The sequence below is a fragment of the Giraffa tippelskirchi genome, chromosome 9, assembly GCF_054371585.1.
Source record: "Giraffa tippelskirchi isolate mGirTip1 chromosome 9, T2T-mGirTip1v1.2.pri, whole genome shotgun sequence".
Classification (NCBI taxonomy): Eukaryota; Metazoa; Chordata; class Mammalia; order Artiodactyla; family Giraffidae; genus Giraffa; species Giraffa tippelskirchi.
Window position 1 is genome coordinate 35,384,802 of NC_137283.1, and position 27,624 is coordinate 35,412,425.

The 27,624-nt window shown below is 39.8% G+C and overlaps 1 protein-coding gene and 1 long non-coding RNA gene across 5 annotated transcripts in view; one reads left to right on the forward strand and one right to left on the reverse strand.

Annotated features, from left to right (window-relative positions):
- Nucleotides 1-26,416, reverse strand: LOC145519799 (uncharacterized). 4 transcript variants are annotated; one of them, XR_014063929.1, is made up of 6 exons: nt 26,149-26,416; nt 18,930-18,995; nt 15,324-15,580; nt 10,164-10,225; nt 4,571-4,754; nt 1-3,403 (listed from the first exon to the last, which is right to left on the reverse strand). It is a non-coding gene; the product is annotated as an uncharacterized LOC145519799 (long non-coding RNA). The 4 variants fall into 4 exon arrangements; XR_014063930.1 differs by lacking the exon at nt 10,164-10,225 and having other exon boundaries at nt 15,324-15,515; XR_014063931.1 differs by lacking the exons at nt 10,164-10,225; nt 15,324-15,580 and having other exon boundaries at nt 4,571-5,301.
- ADAMTS9 (ADAM metallopeptidase with thrombospondin type 1 motif 9) overlaps nt 1-27,624 on the forward strand; it is a 164,716-nt gene that overhangs the window by 104,388 nt on the left and 32,704 nt on the right. Inside the window, exons 29-30 of the mRNA XM_081524492.1 lie at nt 19,473-19,640; nt 26,167-26,340. Of these exons, the coding sequence (XP_081380618.1) occupies nt 19,473-19,640; nt 26,167-26,340 (342 nt within the window). The remainder of the gene's footprint in view (nt 1-19,472; nt 19,641-26,166; nt 26,341-27,624) is intronic.

Below are 27,624 nucleotides of genomic sequence, written 5' to 3' on the forward strand. Positions count from 1 at the left end.
TTTTCTTTTTTAACTTTTAATTTTTTTATTGGGGTATAGCCGGTGAACAGACAACGTTGTGATAGTTTCAGGTAAACAGCTAAGGGACTCAGCCAAAAATATACATATATCCATTTTCCTGCCAAATTCCCCTCTCATCCAGGCTACAACATAACACTGAGCAGAGTTCCATAAACTATACAGTAGGTCCTTGTTGGTTATCCATTTTAAATATAGCAATGTGTACACATCCATCCCAAACTCCTTACCTGTCCTTCCCTCCCAACCTTCCCACCCCTGACAACCATCAGTTCAGTTCAGTTACTCAGTCATGTCCGACTCTTTGCAACCGCATGAACCACAGCATGCCAGGCCTCCCTGTCCATCACCAACTCCCGGAGTTTACCCAAACTCATGTCCATTGAGTCAGTGATGCCATCCAAGCATCCTCTGTCATCCCCTTTTCCTCCTGCCTCCAATCTTTCCCAGCATGAGGGTCTTTTCAAATAAGTCAGCTCTTCGCATGAGGTGGCCAAAGTGTTGGAGTTTCAGCTTCAACATCAGTCCTTCCAATGAACACCCAGGACTGATCTCTTTTAGAATGGACTGGTTGGATCTCCTTGCAGTCCAAGGGACTCTCAAGAGTCTTCTCCAACACTACAGTTCAAAAGCATTAATTCTTCTCCACTCAGCTTTCTTTATAGTCCAACTCTCACATCCATATGGCCACTGGAAAAACCATAGCCTTGACTACATGGACCTTTGTTGACAAAGTAATGTCTCTGCTTTTTAATATGCCATCTAGGTTGGTCATAACTTTCCTTCCAAGGAGTCAGTTCAGTAAGTTCAGTTCAGTCACTCAGTCGTGTCCGACTCTTTGTGACCCCATGAATCGCAGCACACCAGGCCTCCTGTCCATCACCAACTCCTGGAGTTTACCCAAACCCATGTCCATCGAGTCGGTGGTGCCATCCAACCATCTCATCCTCTGTTGTCCCCTTCTCCTCCTGCCCCCAATCCTTCCCAGCATAAGGGTCTTTTTCCAATGAGTCAACTCTTCACATGAGGTGGCCAAAGTATTGGAGTTTCAGCTTTAACATCAGTCCTTCCAATGAACACCCAGGACTGATCTCCTTTAGGATGGACTGGTTAGATCTCCTTGCAGTCCAAGGGACTCTCAAGAGTCTTCTCCAACACCACAGTTCAAAAGCATCAATTCTTCGGCGCTCAGCTTTCTTTATAGTCCAACTCTCACATCCATACATGACCACTGGAAAAACCACAGCCTTGACTAGACGGAACTTTGTTGGCAAAGTAATGTCTCTGCTTTTAAATATGCTATCTAGGTTGGTCATAACCTTCCTTCCAAGGAGTAAGCATCTTTTGATTTCATGGCTGCAGTCACCATCTGCAGTGATTTTGGAGCCCCCCAAAATAAAGTCAGCCACTGTTTCCACTGTTTCCCCATTTATTTGCCATGAAATGATGGGACCGGATGCCATGATCTTACTTTTCTGAATGTTGAGCTTTAAGCCAACTTTTTAACTCTCTTCTTTCACTTTCATCAAGAGGCTCTTTAGTTCTTCTTCACTTTCTGCCATAAGGGTGGTGTCATCTGCATATCTGAGGTTATTGATATTGCTCCCAGAAATCTTGATTCCAGCTTGTGCTTCATCCAGCCCAGCATTTCTCATTTCTCTGCATATAAGTTAAATAAGCAGAGTGACAATATACAGCCTTGTCTTACTCCTTTCCTGATTTGGAACTAGTCTGTTGTTCCATGTCCAGTTCTAACTGTTGTTTCCTGACCTGCATACAGATTTCTCAAGAGGCAGGTCAGGTGGTCTGGTATTCCCATCTCTTTCAGAATTTTCCACAGTTTGTTGTGATCCACACAATCAAAGGCTTTGGTATAGTCAATAAAGCAGAAATAGATGTTTTTTTGGAACTCTCCTGCTTTTTCCATTATCCAGTGGATGTTGGCAATTTGATCTCTGGTTCCTCTGCCTTTTCTAAAACCAGCTTGAACATCTGGAAGTTCACAGTTCATGTATTGCTGAAGCCTGGCTTGGAGAATTTTGAGCATTACTTTACGAACGTGTGAGATGAGTGCAATTGTGCGGTAATTTGAGCATTCTTTGCCATTGCCTTTCTTTGGGATTGAAATGAAAACTGACCTTTTCCAGTCCTGTGGCCACTGCTGAGTTTTCCAAATTTGCTGGCATATCGAGTGCAACACTTTCTTAGCATCATCTTTTAGGATTTGAAATAGCTCAGCTGGAATTCCATCATTTCCACTAGCTTTGTTTGTAGTGATGCTTCCTAAGGCCCACTTGACTTCACATTCCAGGATGTCTGGCTCTAGGTGAGTGATCACACCATTGTGATTATCTGGTTCATGAAGATCTTTTTGTACAGTTCTTCTGTATATTCTTGCCACCTCCTCTTAATATCTTCTGTTAGGTCCATACCACTCCTGTCCTTTATTGAGCCCATCTTTGCATGAAATGTTCCCTTGCTATCTCTAATTTTCTTAAAGAGATCTCTATTCTTTCCCATTCTGGTGTTTTCCTCTCTTTCTTTGCACTGATCGCAAGGAAGGCTTTCTTATCTCTCCTTGCTATTCTTTGGAACTCTGCATTCAAATGGGTGTATCTTTCCTTTTCTCTTTTGCTTTTTGCTTCTCTTCTTTTCACAGCTATTTGTAAGGCCTCCTCAGACAGCCATTTTGCTTTTTTGCATTTCTATTTCTTGGGGATGGTCTTAATCCTTATCTCCTGTACAGTGTTACAAACCTCCATCCATAGTTCATCAGGCACTCTGTCTATAGATCTAGTCCCTTAAATCTATTCTCACTTCCACTATATAGTCATAAGGGGGTTGATTTAGGTCGTACCTGAATGGTCTAGTGTTTGTCCCCACTTTCTTCAATTTAAGTCTGAATTTGGCAATAAGGAGTTCATGATCTGAGCCACAGTCAGCTCCCGGTCTTGTTTTTGCTGACTATATAGAGCTTCTCCATCTTTGGCTACAAAGAATATAATCAAAGCTTGTTCATTCTTGAAGTTTGTGAGTCTGTTTCTGTTTTGTAAACTAAGTTCATTTGTATCATTTTTTTTTCAGATTCCACATATAAGGGATGTCATACCGTAAAAAGTGATCTCACACCAGTAACTCTCTGCTTGAAATAAATGCATATTAAATGTATTTAGTTATCTTCCAAACTCTTGAGCTAAAACTCAGGTACAGGAGTTGAACTCTTCTGTCGATGCTAAGTCTTACTCTTTAAACTGGTAGGACTGTCAACCACTGTGAGTTCCGTCTTTACGTTCACTTTGTTCTTCATCCCTCCTTCTCCCAGTCACTGATGCATCCCTCCATCCAAGTGGCAAGTGCATGTGAAGACTTAGTTATGGTTTGGGAGCTGTGTAAGATGATGTGAGGGAAAAGATGATATAAAAAATTATCTAGAAAAAGGAAGAAATATACATAGCCACCATATTTCAAGTGAAATTCTCTTTAACCAAGTCATTTATCGAATTGCCCCAAACCTTAATTTCCTTTGGGCTGTAGAGGCCCACTGTTCAAGCTTGGTGCCTTACGCAAAGTGGGCAGACTATCAATAATATTCATATGAATGAATGAGTGAGAAAATCCTAGTTACTCGGGAGGTGAAATGATTATACCACTGGCCCAAACTATGGAAATAAAGAGCTAACATGTAGGAGAGAATCATAAAAAGAAACGTATAGGTTTAGATGGTGGTGATGTATCAGTAGTGATTTCCTGACTTGGAGAGTTGTATTTATGTGGAGAGTGTCTTTGATTTGGGAAGATTAGACTTTTGGAGATGATGAGACACTATGTGGATTTTTCAGGAAAAGACAAAATATAATGGTGTGTATATATACATATATATATATATTTAGGGAGGAGGATGGAGGGAGCAAAGGTGGTGAAATGTTGGTAGTTTGGGAATTTAGATAAGGGGGAGAGGGAGTTCTTTGTGATGGTCTTACAGTTTTTCTTTAAGTTTAAAAATTTTCAGAATAAGTTATTTTTTAAAAGTTCTTAAAGAAACATAAATATATTCAGAGTATGTATTATACTTCACAAGGAAGCAGAGAGTGTAGGTCTGGATTTATTTCGGGGCTTTAAAAATTCTGACACATTTTAGGAAGCTGTTTTTAATCTCAGATTTGCACTGTAACATCATTATAAAAGTGGGTGCTCCAGTCTGAGCTCAGCATAAAGAGCATCTTTCCTAGTTTTTATTGTTTTTTTTTCCCATGAACTTCTTCTTCTGCCCTCTCTTCCCTCCCTCCATCCACGCCTCCCACCCAGGCAGCTAAAATGAAAAGGCCTCTGGGAATGGTGTGGTTTACTGCTCCCCTTTTCCCAGGGAAATCCAGACTTTCACTGCCAGGCTTGCTAGTAAATTCCAGTAAAGACTTGAATAAATACAGACTCCCCATTTTTATCTATTGCTTCCTAGCCAAAACCCAGATTCCTTTGAAAACTAAAGAAATTTTTGAAAAATCTGTGCTGTTTTCCTTCTGCTTCATAAAAAGCCCTCACCCAACCAACTCACCTCTTCCTCCATTGCAGTTTGCCCGTTCTTAGTGAAACTGTGACTTCCTTCTCCTTGGTTGTCTCTTAGTCAGATGTGAAATATCCGGGAACCCCTTAGCAGTGGCAGGTCATCGTTGTGAGGACAGGGAAAAACTGCTATCCAGCAGAGCCTGCTTATTTCACTGTAGCTGTAATCTTCGTTGCTATGCATGGAAATTGATTTTACGTTGTACATGTCACATTTCTAAGACCAGGGATTCCAAACCCTTTTAGCCTAGGATCTTGACTTTGTTAAACTGATGTTCATTGGGCGCTTTGCCACTCTCATGCACAAAAAAAAAACAAAAACAAAGAACCAGCCCTCTGTGTTCCCTACCCCCCACCAAGTCAGTTAAACTCAGTTCAGTTTTGAGAGCTTGCTAAAGGACTTTCTGAAAGCCTTGAGATAATTCCGTGGTTCTCAATCAGGGTTGATTTTTATCCACTAGTGGACATTGGGCAATATCTGGAGACATAATTGGTTGTTACAGATGGGTTTGGGGAGTATTATTGGCATCTAGTTAAGAGCAGCCAGGGATGTTGTCAAGCATCTAACAGCATGGCTCCCAGAGGATAGGGAGGACTCATGATCAGAAGTCATGGCTGAAGTCACAGTTGCAAACCCCATGGAAATGACGCTGGTTAGCTATCAGAACATACTTCTCTGGAGAGTCGAATTATCCATCAAGTAGTATGTGGGATCCTAGGAACCTAGCAAAGTCAAAGATTTTCAAGAATAAACTTAAAATAAAAGGGTTTCAAAGTTGTCTCAAGAGACTATGAATTTGCAAACCAACAAGCAGTGTCAGTCAGTCTTTTTTGGAGCCGAGAGGGGAAGTTGTTAATGTGTACAGATGTGCCCAGTGTGTTCCATAGACATTCTGCATGGCAACTTTGGTGGGGGCTACCAACTTTGGATAGAAAGGCATCAATGAGGATGAGAATTTCTAAGAAAACAAGTTACTCCAACACTCCAACATGTTCATACATTTGGGCTGTATAAACTGATAGCACTCATAGTATAGAGATAGATGAATAGATAGATAGATAAATAGATAGATAGATGTAGATCCAGAGATACATAGATACAGATTCCTTTGCATTTTATGTTTCAAGCAAACAGTATTTCCCTTATTCATGGTAGAATCTGCATATGTGTAATGGTTCACCTCTATTTAAGAGTTGGTTTCAGAACTGAATATTTAGGAGTTTTGGACAGGAGGTACTTTTATAAAAGCATAGTTAATCCTATTGAGCATTTTATCTTGGAAATAGGAGACCAGTTTCTGACTAGAAACCAAGAGAGTGGTACAGAAACTGTTCCATGACTTGTGTATAGGTCTGAAGCAGGGTTTCCCAGCCTCGGCACTATTGATGTTTGGGACGAGATACTTCTTTGTTGTTCTGGACATCATAGGATGTTTAGCCACATCCTTAGCTTCTACCCACTAGATGCCAGTAGAATATCCTCTTAGTTGTGTTAGCAATGTCTTCAGACACTGGCAGATGTCCCCTGGGAGCAATATTATCTTGCTCTCGTGGTTCAGTGAGTTTCTTACAGCAGAACTTTCCATACTCTCATGGGTATTAAGTAGGCATAGTAAATTATTATGTTGTAGAGATCACTAGATTTTCACAGTTGTTTTCCCACCAGTTGTTTTTTTAACCTATCAGAAGAAACCATGATCAGCTTTTTCAGATATGTAGTGTTAACCTGGCTTTTCAGTGCATGCACTTATGGGGAAAAAAGCGTCTGAAGTTTCACCCCTCCATACCTCTCCTTTTCCACTTTTCAAATCTTTTCTGGAAGGAGTGGGTCCTAAGATGGCGGAGAAATAGGACGGGGAGACCACTTTCTCCCCCACAAATTCATCGAAAGAACATTTAAACACCGAGCAAATTCCACAAAACAACTTCTGAATGCAGGCAGAGGACATCAGGCACCCAGAAATGCAGCCCCAATCTTTTCTACTTTAACAGATGGTAGTTCTGTGTATTTACCAACTTCAGACCCCCATGCCACACAGACACACGTATTTATGATCAAAATGGCAAACGGAACTCCAAGATCTGTGGGACAGAGAACATTTTAGATGATCCATCTCCTGGCCCTAGAAAGAAAATCAATCTCAATTCTTCTTCAAAAAGGTCACTAATGATGGCAATAAACTACTAGTAGTGATTCCAGGTCTTTGAGACCAGAGAGGAAATCTATCAGTAGAGGAAAGGCAAACAAAATGAACCCAAGACACTGTCATCAGCCTCAGAAGTTTTATGGTAGGCCCCAAACTTTAATGAAATATTGGATTCTTCCCACAATGTTTAAACCTTATTGGATGAAAGAGCAGAAATTTTTATAAAAAGACACACACACTGGAGCTCAGTGTAGATGAGACCTTGGTTCTCCATAAGACAGATGGGTGCCACTTTCCAGAAACAGTTGGAGCTTTAAATTACCAATGGGCTAACTATGTCAAAAGGTCTTTGAAATTAGAAATGGAGTTTTGCCTTTTACCCAATAATAATCTTACCAGTTATTCTGGGAAACCTCAGTTCTCTGAATAAATGGGTTTCTCCACCTCCTAATCACCAACTGATGACCAGTGGTCTTACGTACCTTGATGTGGCATGTAAAAGTGCCCATCTGCAGTAGGCCAGATGGATTTTGCCAGCAGTGGAGAAAGAATAACGAGAGGCCCACATTTACTGAGCAACTTCTTTGAGCGAAGCTTTGGGCCTGGTGCTTTGTAAGCATCATTGCTAATCCTCATATAATCCTTGCAGAATGGTCTGTATTGTATCCATTAGGCAGGTATGAAAACTGAGCTCCAGGCAGGCTAAGTAAAATGTACCAGCATCATACAATCAGTAATTCTTGGATCCAGACCCAACTGACTCCCAGGTTTAATGCTTTCCCTCTCTTTCTCTGGAAGGGCTTTCAGAACTTCTGTAAATACTCATTTTGATTTGTGACACCTACAAAAATAGGCTCTTACCCTAGTAGAAATCAGTTTAGCTTTCTTCTACTTTTTAAAAGCCATTGAAGCTGAGTCTTTGGGGTCTGAATTTTTGAATAGGTCCTTTTAACACTTCTGTTACTTTTGAATGGTTTTCAAAAGAACTCAGACATTGAGTTTCGTCACCCAACACTTTCAGAGCAGAGCTCTGAAAAAAAGTTGTATTTCCCCTGGACATTTACAGCATGCTAGAACAGTGTGAATCAATACATCTGTAGGGAGATATCTGCTGAACTAAGAAAAGTAGATCTTTCTGGATGCGACCTAATACAATTATTTGCGTATTAACTACCTTACTTAGTAGGGAGGCTTCTGATGGCTAACCTGTAGAGAATATACAGGAGAGTGGCAATGATTTAATTCTGTCAGGTTCAATCTTCAGTTAAAATCTCAGGCTTGATGTTGGTTTTATAATCCTGAATACCCTCTACTTTGAGAGCATTTTTCTAAATGAAAGGGAACTAGAAAAATCAGACTCAAACCTAGACACATTATTTTGGAACAGTGTAAGTCTTTAGGATTTTTGTTTGTTTGGTTGGTTTTTTGGTTTGTTGTTTGTTTGGGGGGTATATTTTATTTACCTTTTTGTTTTTTGTTTGTTGTTTTGGGGTGGTTGGTCATTTTTGCTTTTTGATGTTTCTAGCCAGAATGAAGATAGACAATACCTGGCCCAGATAGAACCCATTCTCGTCCATTACATTTCTTTTTAGTCTACTTTCAGTCTATATACCTACATTTTTTTCCACCTGGCAAAAGTGTTGATCTAAAGTGACACCTTTGGGGAGGAAAAAAGCATTCTGTGACTCTAATAGTATATGGCAGTCTTAGTGGCTATGAGCCAAGCTTTCAGTGTTAGTCTTGCCTGTACAGAACCTGGGATTCTGCCACTTGCTATCTATTATCTTACATCACGTTCTCGGATAACCTTCCTCTTAGATGTCCCCTGTGCAGTATTTAGTCCTATAACTATGAATTAAATATTAAACCACAAGTGTGCTTAGCCAGTTTTGGAGTGAATAGACACAGAAGATAGGAGAGAGCAATTGTTATTTATTTGAGCCTTACCAATGAACTAAGCATTGTGTAGAGTGTTTGCTTCATCCATAAAAATTCTTGTGAGATAAGTGATTCTAGCCTCTATTAGATACTGTTCATTCATGCCTGCATTTGTATGTTCCCTAAGTATTCAAGTGTTTTCTATAAACAAGGCACTGCTCTGAGCGTTAGGGAGATAACAGTGAACAGAACAGACAGAAATCCTTGAGCTCATCAAGTTTACACTCTAGTAGGGAGGGGGAATAACCTATAAAGCACAAACAAAAGAGGTGAAATATATATTGTGAAGGAACGTGACTGGTGCCATGGATAAAAACAAATTAAAGAAAGGGAGAAAATAGCATAAAAGAGGAGTTGGGAACTGTAATTTTTAAGGTCAGACAATTATCCTGTAAAAGGTGACAGTTGAGCAGAGAGCTGGGAAAACACAAAAGTTAGCTATGTAGATACTCAGGAGAAGAGTATTACAGGAGAATGGTATTTCAGATGAAGACCTAGAGACATGAGTATGCCAGGTATGTCTTGACAATTGCAAGGTTAATGTGGCTGAAATAAAGGGAGTGTGGATGGTAGAATATGAAATTAGAGATGAAATTGATGGAGGGGAACGTGAAAGTTCATCATGGTAGAGGGAGAGAAAAAGACCACTAGAGGAATTTTTGCTTACATTTGCTGAAGTAGGAAGCTATTGGGGAAAGGGAAGTTGAGTAGAAATGTGGGTTTGTTTAAAAGAATGAGCCTGGCTTTTGAATTTAGGGGAAGTTACAGGAAAAACAAAGATAAAAAAACAAAGATAAAAAGATAAAAGATAAAAAACAAAGAAGCAGGGAGAACATTAAAAGCCAATGAAGTAACTCTGATGAGAGTGTTCAGTGGAAGTCATGAGAAGTGGTAGGATTCTGACATTTTAAAGGTAACACTGAAGGATTTGGTCCAAGTTTAGATATGGGAAACAAGAGAAAGAAAGGAGTTGGAATGATTCCAACCAAATTTTGTGCACTAAGTGGATGAATAGCTCCCATTGATTGAAATGGAGAAGATAATATGAAGATCACGACAGCTGTTTCGGACATGTTAGGTTTAAGTTGCTTACTCACCATCATTTCATACCTGGTTAAGCATCTCATGTAAGGTCACAAATGAAGAGAGAGAGAGAGTAGTCAAACTACATCTGATTGATCCCCAAACCAAGTTCTTACACGTGCTTCTGCCTCAACCCTGGGGTTTCCGTTTGAATAAATCTCAGAGTAGTGCAGGAATAATTTAAATTCACATTTAAATCAATGGGGAGGGAGGTGGGTGGGGGGTCCAGGAAGGGGAACACATGTAAACCCATGGCTGATTCATGTCAATGTATGGCAAAAACTATTACAATATTGTAAGGTAATTAGCCCCCAACTAAAATAAATAAACTTATAAAAAAAAAAAAATTCACAGAAAACCATCAAACAAAATTTTAGCCACTTCTATGCCCACTCTTCTGTGCTGTGAGCCACTTACATTTTAGCTGGGTTTTGTTTCTTCTCATCTCATCCTTTCATAGTGGTACTCTTGAGTCTTTTCTTTACCAAAAGGTAAGCAGGAGGAAGAGACAAGGAAAGACACAAAGGACTTGACTAGTGCCTATTGACAGTAACTTGGTTTTATCTGAAACTCCCAGAAGAGCATTGCAAAGGTGAAGGGTGAGCATCTCATTCAGTAATGGTTAAGATGACCTTTTCCCTCTCACTGAGATATATTTCTCTGATTACAAACTCAGAGGTATGCACATTTCAGTTCTGGGGTGGCATTAATATCCACCCAAAGCAAATTCAATATATGAACTACCTACCCCTCCAGCTGTAAATTTTTCAATGTAAGATACTTGACATACTGGAAGATAAAGATGTTCCTTTCACATGAAGCTGATGGAGGAAGGACCAGACAGGCAGGGAAAGCAAGGCTGGAAGAGGCAACTAAATGAACTGTGACCTAGTGTTTTTTAAATGACTGAATAAGACTTAGACTAGCTCTTTGAGAGGGGGAAGAAGCTCAAGGCTGAACATTGGTTGGGTGCCTGAACATTCAAATATAGCCTGTCTGGATTGGTTTTCTATGGAGGCATTCCCAAAGGTACCTTAAGTTCCCATGACTGTCCCTGGCTGCCTGGGACAGTAGCGTTAATGAGTGGGTCTTCTTGGGTGCTATCATCTAGCAGAATGACATCTCCAAATAGCCTTTAACCCTTCAGCCTGGGCCTTTAGTTACAACCTGCCTGCAGAAGATCAAGAAACTTGGGTCTATGTTCCCACCAGACATAACTTAGTTCTATCACTCAGGCTCTTCTGCACCCACCTTTGGAACAGCTGAGAATAAAGGATCCTAGAACAAAAACCTCACCCACTACCCTCCCCATCTTTCAGTCTGCCTTCACAAATAATTCTGTGATTAGAGTATGGGTCCTGGTACCATATTCACCCCTTTCCTGAAAAGTGACAATGTCATGATTTTGCTGAAGTCAGATTACAAAGAAATCATCACATCTAACCTTGCAAGGGAAAGAAGCATTACAAAAGTCAGCGCTGTGCTTGGGAATGGGGAACTAGGGGTAACAGAGCCTGATAACATAATATACCTCATATCCCTGAAGGCACTATTGGATGTGACCATGCTAGAAGTCACCATGTATGGCTTTTGCAGATTTTCTTGGTTTTTGCTTCTGTCTTGATGGGGAGAAAAACGATAATGTTTATACTCCTGCAGAATAAGAAGATCTCCTTTTTGAGTTTCACAAGTTCCATATCTAACTTCATATGCTGCTGTATTTCATGTGAAAATGTTTTTCCATCCTCTGATATGAAGTTGTTATATTATGAGGCTGCAGGATGCAACTGGAGAGCCTGCTACCTCATAATTTTTGGAAGTGATAGAAGGTGGGGGTCATGAACATCTCTCATTGCCTTCCCTTCTTTTCCTGGCCCTGCCATGTCCCTTGCCAGGTGATTGCGGGGCCACCTACTTGGATATAGTATTGACAGGAGCCTTCAAGTGTGCTCTAAGAGTTGACATTGTGAATCTTAGTTCCCTTTCTTCTGTAGTCTTAGACCTTTGTAGCATTGCACAGGCTGGGATTTCGGGAGGCCACGGGGGAGGAAGGATGGCCCAGTGCCCCATCCGGCTGCAGTGACTGTGACTCCTGCATCTGCTTTCTTCTGTGGTGCTCCCTGCCAATCTCATGCTTCCGCAGCTCCTTTTCATGGTAATAAGTGCCATGGTGGTCCTGGACATGAACGGCCATCAGGCAGGCCTGTCAACACTGGCTTTACGCCCTGAAGTCACAGCCCTTGTTTTCTGGCCAAGCTTTTTCTCCTTCCTCCTCCGTCATTTTGGTCCCCTGATGCCCCTGTTCAGAGCCATTCTTGTATTGTGAGAAGCCCTATAAAAATTTCCCTAAACATGTTCACATCGCCAATGAGAAGATATACTTTCTGACAAAAGATTCTTAGCATTCCCACCACTGGGGACCGAGCAGGGGAGTGACTGAATACGGTCTCACTAATGTGGATTCTGTGCTTCAGAACATTGAAAGAAATAACACAACAACAACAACAACAACAAAAGGGAACTAAGATTCTCAAAATTTCTTGAGATAGTGAATGTGAACAGGAAATGATGGCGTAGAGATGCGGCTTTCAGTTGTGATGCATTTCTTTCTCTTACTTGTCTTTCTGTCTTCTGTGGTTAGAAGAGCCTGTATTAACGAGTTACAGTCTATAAGAGTAAAAAAGGCACTGCAGAAGAGAAGGAATCATCAACTTTTATGTTGCTCTCGGGATCTCTCTCTGACCTTTAGAAAGCAAAGTACTTCCCCTATTCACAAGAGGGAGATTCTTCCAGACTTGTTCACCCAGCAGTGCCTGTATTAAAATGTTAACTTTAGACTCCATAAGTGAACATATATTTTAAAAATATTCACCTTTTAAACTGCGTGTTAGATACTTTTAAAGAGTCCACCAAATACAAGTAGTGTCAGTGGAAACAGTGAATGTGTGTTGATTTTTACACTGTCCAGCAAAAACACCAAGGGCTCTGTATACTTTGCCATATCTGGTTGTAAGGCAGCATTGTGGCATATATATGGTGTTGTTATCCTCATTTTGTTTTCCTCATTTTACAGAGAACACATCTGAGCTGAGACAGATTGGGTAACTTGCCCCAGATGGCACCATGATAAAATGGCAGATTGCACTCCACCCTAGGTCTGTCTGACTCCAAAACCTGTGTTTTGAAGGGCTGAAATTTAGAGCAAGGTGAAGACAAGTGCCATTCCTCCGCAGTGAGCTGAGGAATCCCGATTCGTGCACAGCCACCTCTTGGAATTTGTTCTTAACTGGTATCTTAGAACAAGAGATAGTGAAACCCATGCTTGTGTTGGTAATCCTTTAAAGCCAGAGGTGCAGAATCTATTCCTGCCTTGGGTAGCCCTAGCCCGTGCTGCTAGCGCTATGTGGGCATGACCAAGTTGGAGTGGAAAGAATTAGGATGTCTGGTCAGCTGTGGCTCCCAAGTAACTTGCAAAACACCAGAATCTATTCACAAATCCCCAGTGCAGTTGACACCAAGTTGTGTTCTGTGCTGGGTCCAGGAGCTCTTACATCCATCTATTCCTTCTTTCCTGTGTGACTGTGAGCATGGCGTGTCTCCTCTTCCATTGTATTGAATTTGTAAAAACAAATACATGGACTGAATAATCTCTGAGATGACCTCTGGCTCAAATATTTGAGAGCTTAGTCCTTGGTGAATCGGCAGGCCAAAATTTACAACCTGTAACCTTCCATTCCTGACCGCGCAAAGAGCCATTCAGCAGTGAATAGAGAGGAAAACCCAGCATATGACCTCAGGCCGAATGCAAGGGGTGAATCAACCTTGAAAAATGGCCAAGAGAAAACCAGAGTGTGGCTCTGACCAAAGGAAAATGTGACTTTTATATTTACGTGATGTTGTACATAGTGGTATGCTCACTTTTCATAGCGTCTTTCTTCCCAGGGTGCGAAAAAGGTTGTATTAAAATCAGAAATACTTTGCATAACCATCCTCTTCCTGGGAGACTAATGAGTCAGAGATCTCTAAAACAGTCTTATGAAACGTTTCTTTGAAGTCCCATTTTTCTGTTGTCACCATGGATAAGCAGAGGTGAACGAACAGCCTGTTTTCTTAACCAGGTCTTCTCAACCAGGTCTTCTCTTCAGTCTGACTTAAGGAAGAAAATGGTCATTCTGGAAACACACATGCTGTATTTAGAGGCTAACTCTGCTGTTTCCTGGCTCTGTGACCCTGGGCAGGTGACGTCACCTCTTTAATCCTCAGTTTCCTTATTCGTTAAGAGGAATCCTAATAGTGCCTGAGCCACAGGGTGGCTGTAGGGATTCAATTGGAGAAGCCGATATCTTTGAGCTCATAGTCCCACTCATATAAGAGGTCAATAAAAGTTAGCTGATGTGATTTTCTAATAGTCCTGCTCCAACTCTTTGAATCTAAATAGCTGTGCCAGATCAGGTGGGTCAGATTCCAGGTGGTTCTTTCTTGAAACCACTAGGAAAATATGACATTCGGGTCATAGTCCATTTCTGTGATGACTGTAGCCTTCATGTGTTCATTCATTCCTATAAATATTTTCTCAGCAACTACAGTGTGGAAAGCAGTAGTAAACATACGTGGATTGCAGTTACTATCTTTTTCCCATGTTACAAAGCCCGCATGGATTTCCAGGTCTTGCACTGAGTGGGTTTGAAACCTTGATCCCTAAGTCTATATCTCTCCTCTCACATTCTTTTTTTTTATTTTTTCTGGTAAACAGTGGGTACAGGCTGGAATCCTTTGCTTTTCATGATGGTAAGATGTTCATGCAATATTCACTTCACTTATCACTGTAATTGGCAAAGGCAGTTCTGAACTGTGGGCATATGCATTGCCTGCTTTCTGATATCATACTTTCCAGATGAGATCTGACTATGTTTTTTAAACAAAATCAGAATGAGAATAGAATCAAGAACAGCTTATTGTTACGAAAGGACACATTTCATTTTTTAAATTAAATGATTTAGATGGTTTTTTTCGTATTTTATAGAATCACTAGGGAAAGGCCTTGAATAATAATTAGTAGAGTCTCCTGTCTCATAACTGAACTCTGCCCACCAGTCTCAGAGTGATGGTTTTCTATCTGACTGTCAAAAATGCTTAGATCATTAGAGTCTTGGCTTAGCTTAGTAGCTTCTAGCATATGACCTTTCTCTTGGCTTTTCAATTCTTATTTCTAACCTGCTGTCAGTCCTCTGTTTGGAAATATTGACTCCTTGATCAATATCCTCTAAAATATATTTCACATAAACAGACTCTTATATATACAGATCACTTGGAGATAAGAATCACTCAGACATACTCCGCTATGCCCAGATACTCTGCTGGAGCTGTCCTTCTGGACCGTCCGTTAACCCTTATGTATCAAGCATCAGCTACAACTCGAGTAGTCCTGGTCCACACCCCACTCACTGCATTACCTCCTCTGGGCCCCCAGCATCATCCAGCCTCGTCAAGAAGCTTCCTTCTGGCCAGATATCGTGTGCATCCATGACCTCCACCCTCCCCTTCTTATTCCTTCTTGGCTCCTTATGGTGTCCTTACCAGTTCCGTGTGGTTCCCCATGTCCCTTCAGATGTCCAGGTTCTCACCAGCCTCAGCAATGCTAGGGATTTCATTCTCTCTGGATCTTCAGCCCTTGTCATCCAGGCAGACACACCAGGTTGTTTGCTGGCTGCTGGGTGATTGAGAGACCCAGCTCCTCAATATAAGTGAAGGGACCGACGCAGGGCATCCCTAATGCCAGGGACAGCACACCAGGAAGAGTGAGATGCAAATCCACGCCACATCCAGAGCTACTACTAGAGAGAGAGAGCCATTTCTATTTCCACCATATATATGTTGAAATGCACAGATTTCAAACTCTTAGACCTTTGTCTAAAAAATTAAGACAACCTCTCAACAAAGCTCCATGTTAAACATTCCCTTTGGATGACCTTGCAGAAACAAAAGCCAAGGCATTAGAAATACTGACCTTGGTGTTTCTATATAACAAACAGAGATTACTTTGAGAGTGTTGCTCAAAGTTGGAGGAAAAATCATTCTCTTAAATGTGTTGGGTTGTTTCTCCAGAGGAAAAAAGTCAGGGTCCAGCTGGCAAACTATTTGGCTGCAAATATAAGGAATTAAATATTCCCCAGAGCGGGAAACTTCATATATGTAGCCAAAAAATAATATGTACTAGGTGACACACTAAATTTAACTATTACTTCTGCAGTGCATGTTGACACAAAAATCAGTGCCTGGGAAAGGACTGGAAATAATCAGACAGAAATTTCCCTCAGAATAGAAGAGCTAAAACCTGTGTTTGTTTGGTTATCAAGATGATAACTTCTTTATGAAATCATAGTAGACCTATTAATAAGGCTGCTAGCTAGGAAAATTTCCACAAGCAGCTGCTTTTTGTCATTGGTAATTTAGAAAACATGAAATGAAAGATGTTTGCTATCAGATTAGATACCTTAAGAATTTCCTTATCACTTTTAGATCTGAATTTTAGGCAAATAATACGTATGGTAAGTCATACGGAAGTGTTGCATCCTTTTCTCCAAATCAGTTTCATTCATGTCTCCAAATAAGAAAACTGCCCTGAGAAATGGGTGGGATGCAACTAATCCAGGTATTTAAAAGATTTTTAAGGTGTTATATTTCAAATTAACTTCCTCCATTTTTATTTCCTGGGCAGTAGATGTTGATTGCACCAGTGGCACCTCTCAGATGAATTATTATCAATGATGCTGTTGATTTTCATTGTGCTGTTATGTTCCCAAAAGACATCTAGCCACTTTTATTGGAGTCATATAGGAAGAGGTGTATACATATAAAGCATTTTTGTTATGCCATTTTGAAAATGCCATTTGTCTTCAGTAATAGTACCTATCTCTGTGGTTATTGGAAGGATTAAATGAGATAATGTATATAAAGTCTTTGAGTAGTGCATTGCACCTAATGAATGGGAGAAGGCTGTGCCTTTGCTAATTCTGCCTCTGTAGATTGCTCCCTAATATTAGGTCACCTCTTCCAGTGACCACTAAATGGATTTGTTTTATTTGTTCATTCAATGCTTATTGAGCACCTGCTGAGTTCTAAGAATTCTGCAAAGTGTTGGAAGTATAAGCCCATAGTGATAAGCAAAGTTTCTGTAACCCCTGACCTCATGGAACTTACAGACCAATAGATTACTAAATCTGCATTTCCACCAACTCTCTTCCTCCCCTCCATATTAAGGGACAGCTTGTCTGAACTGTTTGTATATTGAAATGATGATCCTTCAGGGTCAAACTTGCTTTCAATTGATGCTTGTTCATCTGATTAATAAGACAGCTATGTCTGTTTTTTCACCCTAATCAAACACATTACCACCCATGAACCCATATCCTCTAAATTCATCTCATCTCCTAGAAAATAGTATTTTCTTGCCCCCTGTGCTGTTTTTCCCATCTCTGTCCATATCATCACTCTAATCCAGTTGCCCAAAGCAGAAAACCTGGAGGCCTTCCTGACCCTGCCCTCTCCCATCCACCCCACAGCTGATCCATCAGGGAACTGTCATTTGTAGTTCAAAAACTGTCTTAAATTCACCAGCTTCCTTCACTACCCCCCCTACTTTGCAACCTAATCAATGCCACCATCACTTCTTGGACAACTGTGTTAGCTTCCTAAGAAGTTTTCTTGTTTCCACTAATGCTGAATTTCTGCCCATTGTCTACTCGGTAGTAAAAATAGAATTTTGAAGCGAAAATTAGACTGTGTCTTACCCTAACTTAAAACTCCTCAGTGATTTTTCCATCTTGTGGAGAATAAAATATATTATTATGACCTATTAGCTCAACATGGTCTGGTCCTCAGGAATGCCTCAGGGACTCCTCTTGCAGTTACTTCAGCCCCTTTTCTTCAGAGTACTCATGTCAGTTAGCAAATATGTATTTGTTTCTGTTGTCACTTGATTAATGCTGGTCTCCCTCACTGGTCTCTAAACTCCACAAGGGCAGGGATTATATCACTTTTATTTATCACTGTGTTCCCAACACCTTGCATAATCCTTAAAACTTAGTAGGTGCTTAATAAATGTCTGCTGACTAAACAAATGAACTTGCCTCAAACTCTAACTGTGCCTGTAGTTTTGGTGGAAGTAACATTTTTAAATATGAAAATTAGTCACTAATAATAGGGATTATCTGTGCATAAGTCATTAGACTATTGGTTTATAGGGAAACTTCTTGGAGATTCATTATACAAGTCTTCTAGAATTATAGCCCGAAGTCTTCGTATACATCAAAACACTAAAGGTTGAAAGATGGGTATTTTTGTTTTGAGATAGACATTTAAATTGGACTCCTTGCTTCCACACTGTATACTCCTTCCAGAGTGACTACTCAAAATCGTAATACTCACAAAATAAGAGATCAAAAGAAAACAACCTTTCCATCCCCTAAAGTAAAAAGTTAGACCCAAATATATTAATCTACATATTTTATATTTCTCTAGCAGCTACTTTGGATTTTTTATAATAGTCTATATTTACTAGAAAAAAACATGTCTGGCACATAAATGAATGGGATCACTTAGAGCTCGCTTGGTAGTAGTGGTTCAATTTATAGTAGGCTACCTGTTTTACATGGTGCTGTTTATTTATTAGACCTGAAAGAACACTTTGGCCATTTAAGTTAACAAAATCACAAAGTTAGCAGAGAAACTAGAAACACTGAGTAGAAAGAAATGACACTTGAAATCTATTTTTGTTGCATTTTCACATTTTGCTCTTCATTCTTAAACTCACTTCCCTCTGAAATATAAGGACATTGTATTGGGAAATAATGTGTCTTGAAAACCGGAGCCAGCAAGCTTATGATCCAAGTGGTAATGACTTCTGTAATCGCTAATGAGGCAATGGACATCGAATATCTCAGTGTACTCATTGGGGCCACCCTCTTGCCTGTTCTACAAGAAGCTGTCATGTCACATTTTTGTCCCAACTCCATGAACACTTTGATTCCTAACCTTTCTGAGAAACCTACTCTGAAATCAAAGTCAAGTTTCTTAGATGTGGTCAGACAAGGTCACATTAAAACAGTTCAGTGAACCTGCAGAGCAAAGTTGAAAGGTAATGCCTCCCTCCCAAACTTGGCACAGACCCACCTGCTAACTTACCTTTCAGTTTCTAACATGCCTTTTTCACCTCCTTTCCAATGGACTGGGAAAATGAGAGCTTATCCTCTGAAAAATGGTAGAAGAGTTTCCTTAAATCAGTTCATTAGGAAATTGAACACAGCTGTCTTTTGGAAATGCACCTTTATCCAAAAGAGTGGATCATGAGGCATTTTGTTGAAGAAATATTTTGATCAGAGACTGCATGAAGTGAGATGTCCAAAATAAATCCTTACTAATTCATAGTAGGACTTCTTTAAATCATAATTTCATGGTAATTTCAGGTTCATGGACTTATTTTTGGCTACCCTCACTCTTGAGTGACCCAAAATACTAGACAAGATTCCTGCTGTCCACCTTTTTTTCTCCCCTGCCACGTTCCTTCTGTGTTGAGCCTTGAGATATTATCCAAAATGGCACTGCAGAGGGGGAGGGAATGGTGACTATTGTTAGGCATGGTCTTAACATCTCACGACCTAGGTTTTTATCAAATTTCTTGTGATTAAAAAAAAAAAAAAACAACCTTGCCATTGCTTTATATTTCAGTGTTCTGTCTCTTGTGGTCGAGGGCATAAACAACGAAATGTTTACTGCATGGCAAAAGATGGAAGCCATTTAGAAAGTGATTACTGTAAACACCTTGCTAAGCCAAATGGGCACAGAAAGTGCCGAGGAGGAAGATGCCCCAAGTGGAAGGCTGGCGCCTGGAGTCAGGTGAGCAACGCTTCTCCTCTCATGACTTCTTCCCTACCTTTGGCCATGTGGCTGACACCAGTGTGTTGGCTTGCTTCCCTGCTCAGTTTGAGGTTTTTAGAGGGGAGTGTGGAGACAGGGAAGCAGACGGCCTTATGTCAGAATGCTCGCCAGCTGTGGGACCTTAGGCAAGTGGCTTCATGCCTTAGTGCTTTGGATAATATATATACTAGGGCAGTTGTGGGGATTAATTCTAAGTGGTGATAGATGTCAACTGTATAGGGCAGAGGAGTCCCTCAGTGCTTTGCTGATGGCATTTTTATTATTCACCATTTAGAAAACCACTAACTCAGATTCCAGTAAGGTTGACTATGGTTACCTGGCAGGAATTGAGTTCAAATTTACCTTTGAGGTTCTTAAAGAAAGAGCTGTCAATATGAAGTATTAAAGAATACTTCCCTGCCTGTTAGATTGTGTACAGTAGAGGTGGGGGATAGATGGGGAAGTTTTCTGTCATTTCCTAGCTCTGTGACCTTGGGTAATTTGTGTGACCTGGCTGACCTGACTTCATATAGCTCTTATGAGGATTTATTGCAATAATGAATGCCACATACTTAGCTCAGTAGTCTTAACTCTAATAATCTCTCAAGAGTAGTATTTTGTTTGAATGAGTACAGTATGTGTATATCCAGTGGGAAAGTGGGGGAAGTACCCAAGAAACTGATTACAGTTAGACTCCACTAATTCTTCACATTTGCTAAATTCAGTCGGTTTCCCTAATGAATTCCAGAGGGAACTTGTGCAGCTTCTATTTACACATTAACAATTGATGGGTGAACAGATCACTCATATCTGGCCCTTAAAGTATATCTTGTTACTCCTCACTTACATATTTCCTCAGCTTAGTTGAAGGTGCTTACTTAAAAGTAGTAAGGCCCAATGTCTTTTCACATATTCTGGATGTGATATGCTCTTTCTCTCCATTAATTTGATGCAGTGAGGTTTTGCTGAGTTTGTGGTTTTCCTGTGCAGTGGAGATGTATGCACATACTCTGGAGAATCAACAGGAAACCAGGTTCAAGGTTTGCAGCCTGTAGAATCGATTCTTTCAGAGCCTGAATCTTGATTCCTAACACCCCAAAGAAGCTTTGTACAGCTGTGTTAACATGAGGAGGAGTTGAGAATCCTCCATTTCAACACAAATGATAGGAAATTCCTCTAGAAACATGAATTTTTTTAAATGCTCTGGGCTGCTGTCATTGTCCCCCATACCTCACAGTCATATTCCCCTTCACACAGAAATAAAACATGGCCTGCATCGTACCCCAGCAGAATAGCCTCAGAGTGCTTTTATCATATTATGTTTTATTTTTATTTTTATTTTAATAGTCAAAGCGTCTGTGCCCAGCCAGAGCTAGTTCCTCTTCTGGGTTCTTTAAGGGATCAGATTTCTAGGCAATATTTCATACTGGTCATCAGTAATGGTTTGTCTAACTGACTACTGTCATCTCTGACTTCCAGCCCTTATATTTTCGAGCTGTTCAATTCATGTAAAAGCCTACAGCTAACATAAGATACCACACTAATTAGCTTGTCCTCTTGCACACTTTCTTGCTGTTCTTTTTCTTTATGTCCCTTAGCCTTTACTTATCTATTTGCATCTTGTTCTGAATATTAAGTCGAGAGCACTTAATTGATATTCGTTATAAAAGCCAATTCATTTAAAAGAAGGATGATTAAAAGAATCTTTCACTCTTTATTGGTAAGCACAGAGTGAGTTTTACTCTCGTATCCTGTGAACTTGATGGAAAGTCTAAAATTGCTCACAAAGCTGGGATGATTAGGTTTGAACCCTTGGGGTTTTTTCAAACATAAGGTAATAGGATTATCGGAATGCTTCCCCAAAAAAGACTGCACCTGTTCAAAATGATTGCTTAGAAAAGTCTAGTTACCTTTGTGGAAAATGCAAGTAAACACAGTCATGTAATGACTTTTTAATGCCAACTTTCTAATGCTCTGATTTGATTTATAGAAATGAATTATAAAAGCAGGCAAGATAAGATGCTACATGGGTAAAATCCAATTTGTGCAATTTTGAAGCATACCTGAAGATAATCAGACCCAGAGGTTGATGGAGAAAGATAGTCTGCATGATTAAAGATTATGGTTTACTAATGATTCTATGGTAAACAGAAATATCCCTAAGGCAGTAATATAAAGCAAGAGTAATGATTATCCATTTGCAACAATATTTAGATTTTCTATCTGGTTCTTCTGTTTTCTGCTGGTGGCTGTATTTTAGTCATCTCATCTTCAAGGTAGGGAAAATGATTATTGTAATTTCTCATTATGTCAAAATGTCTGACAGTAATAAGGCATATAGAATATCGGGTTAGGAAACTAGTACAGCCATGCTAATCTTCTTTGTCTCTTCCTCAGAATTAGCGTTTTGAGGTTTAAAGTGGAATGTTTCACTTTTACATCTTTTGAACATCTTGAATGTGTCAAGGAAATTTTTCTAGTAAAAGAAGAACTTTAATTGAAAAATATACTCAAGTTTGAAAGCATTTTTTTTTTCAAAAATTCATGTTCAGTTTGTTTAGATGATTTTGATCAAGAGCTGAGGGATGAAATTTTCAGACAAAATCAACATCTGATTCTTGATTCAGCTTGATAAATGTAAGGGCTCTATACTTCCATGATTCAAAAGCCTTCCAGAGTAAAAATCATTAATGTATCCTATTCCTATAGAAAAGCTTTCTAAACAAAAGAAGATTAAGAATAAACAATAAAAATGATCAGATTAGAATGAAAGTAACATTTACCATCATTCATCTATCATGAATTCATTCAGCCCTGAGATACCAGGTTTTGTTTTTTTTTTTTCATACTTGAACACTTCTGTGGTCAGGATGGTCCTTACATCTAACAGAAGGTCATGATTAATTGCTCCTTTTTGTTTCTCAGTGATAGAAAATGTAGTACTGTGTCTTGAAGTCAGGGAAACAGTTGATTTTTTTTTAAAGTTCTTCAGTGCTCATGCCAAAATGGAAACCGGCAAATTGCATTATGAACCTACCAGACATTTGGGGTTGGGATTTTTTTGTAATTACCATGAGAGTGGCTTGGTCATGGTGATTCTGAAGTGTTTAATGGAGAAACATGGCAGATGTACAATGTGTTTCCTTTGAGAAATCTTAGAAACCCTATGCACACGGTCAATGATGAGAACTAGAGTTGCCTTAGTGATTTGTGCTCTCTGTGACTTATATTTGAACTGCAAACACTGATGTTGAATTGTTTGAATACAGTCCTTTCACCCACACTCTTGCTGACGTAGTACAAAAGGCCGCATAATACTAGCACCATATTTTAAAACTGGAAGCCAAATCCTAGTCCATAGTAGCTTTGGTTTATTGCATTGGATAAAACTTATTTGAATTACTTTTTGTTTTAGTTTTTGCTTGAGTTAGGGTGATTGTTCTTTGCTTTATTTATGTGTGGAGTATCTATGTAAAAGGTTTACTGGGAAGTATGAAAGATATTTTATGCAAGATGCTTAGCATAGAACTAAGGTCTCCACTGGCAGTAATTTTGTAACTCTTGGGATGTTTGGAGGTGTCTGGAGACAGTTTTAGTTGTCTCATTTTGGTGGAGGAGAGGGAATGCAACTGACATGTAGTGGGGTAGAGTCCAGGGATGCCCCTGAACTTCCTCCAATGCACAGGACAGCCCCCCAGAAAAACAATTTCTTAGGTTGAGAAACCCTAGAATAGGGCCTGGCCTAGTAAGTGCTCACTAAGTTTGCTATTATTGTTACCGGTTGTTATTTATTAAAGTTAGTTCATACTTTAGTTGGTTATTAAAGTTCGTTATTTTTCAAGCTGATCCTTCTTTTGAATCCTGTCATGGCCATGATTGTAGCAGTCATACTGATAGAAAGTATGTAGAATTTTTTCCAGACTTTCAAGTGTGTATTACAGTTCCCTAAGCATCACAAGTTCCATAGAGATTCTTTTTATCTATAGAAAGAAGCATTAAATTTCCCCTTGAAATCGGTGAGTTCTGCATTCTAACATTGCACAGTAGGGAGTCCAGACAGATGAAACACAGCTCCTAACTTAGTAGTTTGGAACTAAAAACATCTGCTTTCAAACCTGCACAAATAGACTTCCATGCAGGAATGATAGTTGCAGGAGGAGGGCACATGTTAATACGCTGCTCAACCTTTTTCTTCTGCAGAGTAACTAAAAACTGAACTACATAGAACAAGAATTAAGCACGCACACGTGCACACACCACCACCATCAGCACCTCCAGGGTCACACAGAGGTCTTTCTGATGCTGTTTTATTCATGGGGTTTCTGCACAAATCTCTCAGAATTTACCAAGCAAGTCTGGCTGGCTCTGTATGCTAAATGTTGCCTCCCCTGAGAGAGAGCACAGGAAGAAAAGTTCAACACAGAGAACTAACTCGGATGCAGTACATTTCAGTTTGAACCAAGATTACCATGGATGCAGTATTCACAAAGGCGAGGCTTATTATACCTTGCTGTGCATATAAGCCCTGTAAAAATCTTTGAATATGTTAAGTCAGGGCTAGCTTTGACAATATGAAAATCAAAAGCCACAATGACATTATTGTATAATTGAAACTTCCTCTGTCTTTATTTGCCCTTTGAAAAAAAAATATTGATCATTGTAGAAATTATTTCTTAAATATTAGATGCTTATGGCTGATAATACCTTACCTTTGCTGAGCCATAAGTAATAATTTAGTAACAAACAGTAGCATCAAAAAGAAATTCCATTTACTTAGAACCTGAATAGTATACACCCGGAAAGCCTTTAATGTTTTTTCCTTTTTCTTTACCTTATTAAAGCATGTTGAGATTTTGAATGTATATATATCAGCTCTATGCAAACTCAGACTTGTTTACTTAATTGTTCATATTTTTTTCCTTGTGTTTCTACTTGGATACGTTGTTCTGGAATTGTTCTGTTTTATGTTTAAGGCCCCAAATTCAAATACTCAAAGAATGTTTTGGTTGTTGTTTGCTGTCCGTGGTTGACGATTTCTGTCATTCCTGTGCTAATTCTCCCATGTCATAGTTCATTCATTTAATGTGGAATCAATGGGAAATATACACATAGCTCCCCAAAGTATTAAATGGCCATCTTCTGTAGACAAGGCAGTCACTTGTGCTCAGGCACCCTCTCATTCCACCCAGAGCACAATGACTTTAAATGTCTGGTTTCTTGTGGGTCACAAACTCATTCAATCCAATTAATACAATTAAACCCAAACAATAGTAGCAATGTTGCTCTAAAATATTTCCTTCTCTTCAGCTAGCTTTGATGTGAACATATAAGCTCCTTGCCTGGCAGACTTATCTGAAATGATATGATTTCCCAAGCTGCCTTCTAAATATTATCACCTGTTTTTTTAGAATCTGAAATGGAAATAATACTAATATGCACCAGAATTCATTAGGGTGTGCTTCTTGATAGTAAATTCCCATTAGCCTCAGAGTAAGATGAATCCTGCTTCAGGGTAGTCGGACAGGAATTTTTGCCTAATTTAAAAGCTCGATTCTATTCTGTATGAAGACATCCTCTTAGGAATATGGCTTTAATGTATGTTAAGCTTGTTTTCTCAATCGGACAAATGAATGGAGGCTCAGCTATCACACAAACTTGGAAACAATTTTTAATAACTAAGTGAAATAATAGGCATTTCTTTCCAGTTAAATGTTGCCTTTAGTTTCTCACTGTCAAAAGTTTAATAAAGATAATAATTCTTGGCCTGCCCATGAATGAGATTATGAAACCCAGTAACGAGGAAACCACTAAAAAATTAATTTAGAGAAAAGTTAATTGCAGATTAATAGAGTGTTTTGCAGCTTGGTCAACAAAATGTTTCAGCCTGATTAACAGTATTTTTTACGGGCTGAAAACACAGCACCCAAGGAAATAGCTTTCCTCTGTCAGCTTTTATTTTTCATACATTCATCCGAATTCCCCTATCTCCAGGAATAGGAGCAAGAAGAAGAAGAGATTGGAGAAAATAATTCTACTTATAAGGCCATAAAATCTTCAGTGATTTTCTCTCCTTGAGTTATAATTTTTATCTGCCAAGAAATTCTCCTGTGTGCAACTGTCTCTCCAATTTTCAAGGCCCTCCAACCTTCCGGAATAGAAATCACTTGGGATTTTCATTTCCCATGGCAGCAGTACTCTAGGATGTACTGAATGTCTCTGAATGATGTCTCCCGGCCTCTTCCATCATCCAAGAGTTTTGTTAACTTGAGAAATTACCCCCAAACTTGAGTCTCTTCCTCACTCAACTGGCTTTGATAGGCAGTGAGGCTGCAGATTTTAGACATTTCCTGGGTCCCTTTCACTGGAAATTAGAAAACCCCGTGATGGCTGTGAAGATCATTGGATTAGGAATGCCATTCCCAGGTCCAAGACCCTCTCCACCCTGATGATCGCCCCCTCCCACCAATGACCCAAAGCTCCCACTTACATCCTCTTGTCCTTGTAGTGCTCCGTGTCCTGCGGCCAAGGCATGCGGCGGAGAAATGTGGGCTGTCAGATGGGAACACACAAAATAGCCAGAGAGACCGAGTGCAACCCCTACACCCGACCGGAGTCGGAGCGCACCTGCCAAGCCCCGCCGTGTCCGCTCTACGCGTGGAGGGCAGAGGAATGGCAAGAAGTAAGTACAGCCAGGAAGCGGGCACCTGCCAGCCTCTTGCTCAGCCCCCTTGCTATCATCACATCCGTTCCCCTGTGAAGCCCTCCAGCGCGGTGACCAGGCTGGCGTTTTCCCACAAGGTCACTGTCAGAGGGCCAGGAGTTCGTTCCAGCCAGGGTGGGAGAAGTCCTCCTTTTTCTGCTGTTCCGACGTTTGTGTTCTTGATGTTGCAAATCTGGCTGCCTCCAGAAAAAGTTGAACAGGCCATGGGCCAAATGCATGAAGATAACTTTCCCAGAAGGAGGGGGAGATGGAAGAAATATTTTTGAATGTGTGTATTCAGATATGGTCGTTTGCGTGAGTTCAAACAGCCACTGGGCAGACCCTAGGTAGGATCTCCTCTGGAATTTTTTTTTTTCTTCCACGGCTTCAGCCATTAGCTGGAAGGCAGGCATTTCATTTGAAACCCGGATTAATTAGTGAAGGATTTTCAACATTTAAAAAACTGAAAGCCTCTGAAGACCTGCTCCGTTGATGCAGAAATAGACCAATTTGTTTTTCTCCAAGTTAATGTCTAGTTAAAGAAAACACTAAGTGTCCCTGAGGAATGGCCTGGCTCTAGCAAGGATAGGACTTTTGCAGGGAGGATCCTCTGTTTCCAATGGAGAAGATTCAGTTGTAGAAAAGGGAGGAAAAGATATTTAAAAAAGCAATACTTTATCTACTGACATTGGAATGAAACAAAGTACAAAGTGTAAAATGTTCAGAGATAGGAAGATTGAGACAGGAATTTCCCACCAGGAATAGTTTTTCAGAACAGGAGAGACAGTGCCTGGCACTCTGGTGAGTGCTTTATATTCATCACATGTTTGTTTTTGTTATGGTGTAAGATTGAGGTCCAGTTTTATTCTTTTGCATGTGGTGCTTTGGATATTATGAATCTTTTAACCATATTAATTCCTCCAGCCTATGAGCACAGAATCTTTCCATGTATTTCTGCCTTTTTCAGTGTCTTTTATCAATGTCTTATAGTTTTCAATGTACAGATCTTTCACCTCCTTGGTTAAATTTATTCCTAGGTGTTTTTCTCTTTTTTATTCCATTTTAAATGGGATTTGTTTTCCTACAACTGCATTCTTAATCCTTGTGGGGATTCAGCCCTCCAGCCCTGTTCTTCTCTGTCTCTCACCTTCCTGATTGATTACTTCCATTGGTTTCAGTCATATCTTTTCTTTAGGAGTCTCACTCTCTCTGTCTACGCAAAAAAAAAAAAAAAAAAAAAAAAAATTTTTTTTCTCTAATATT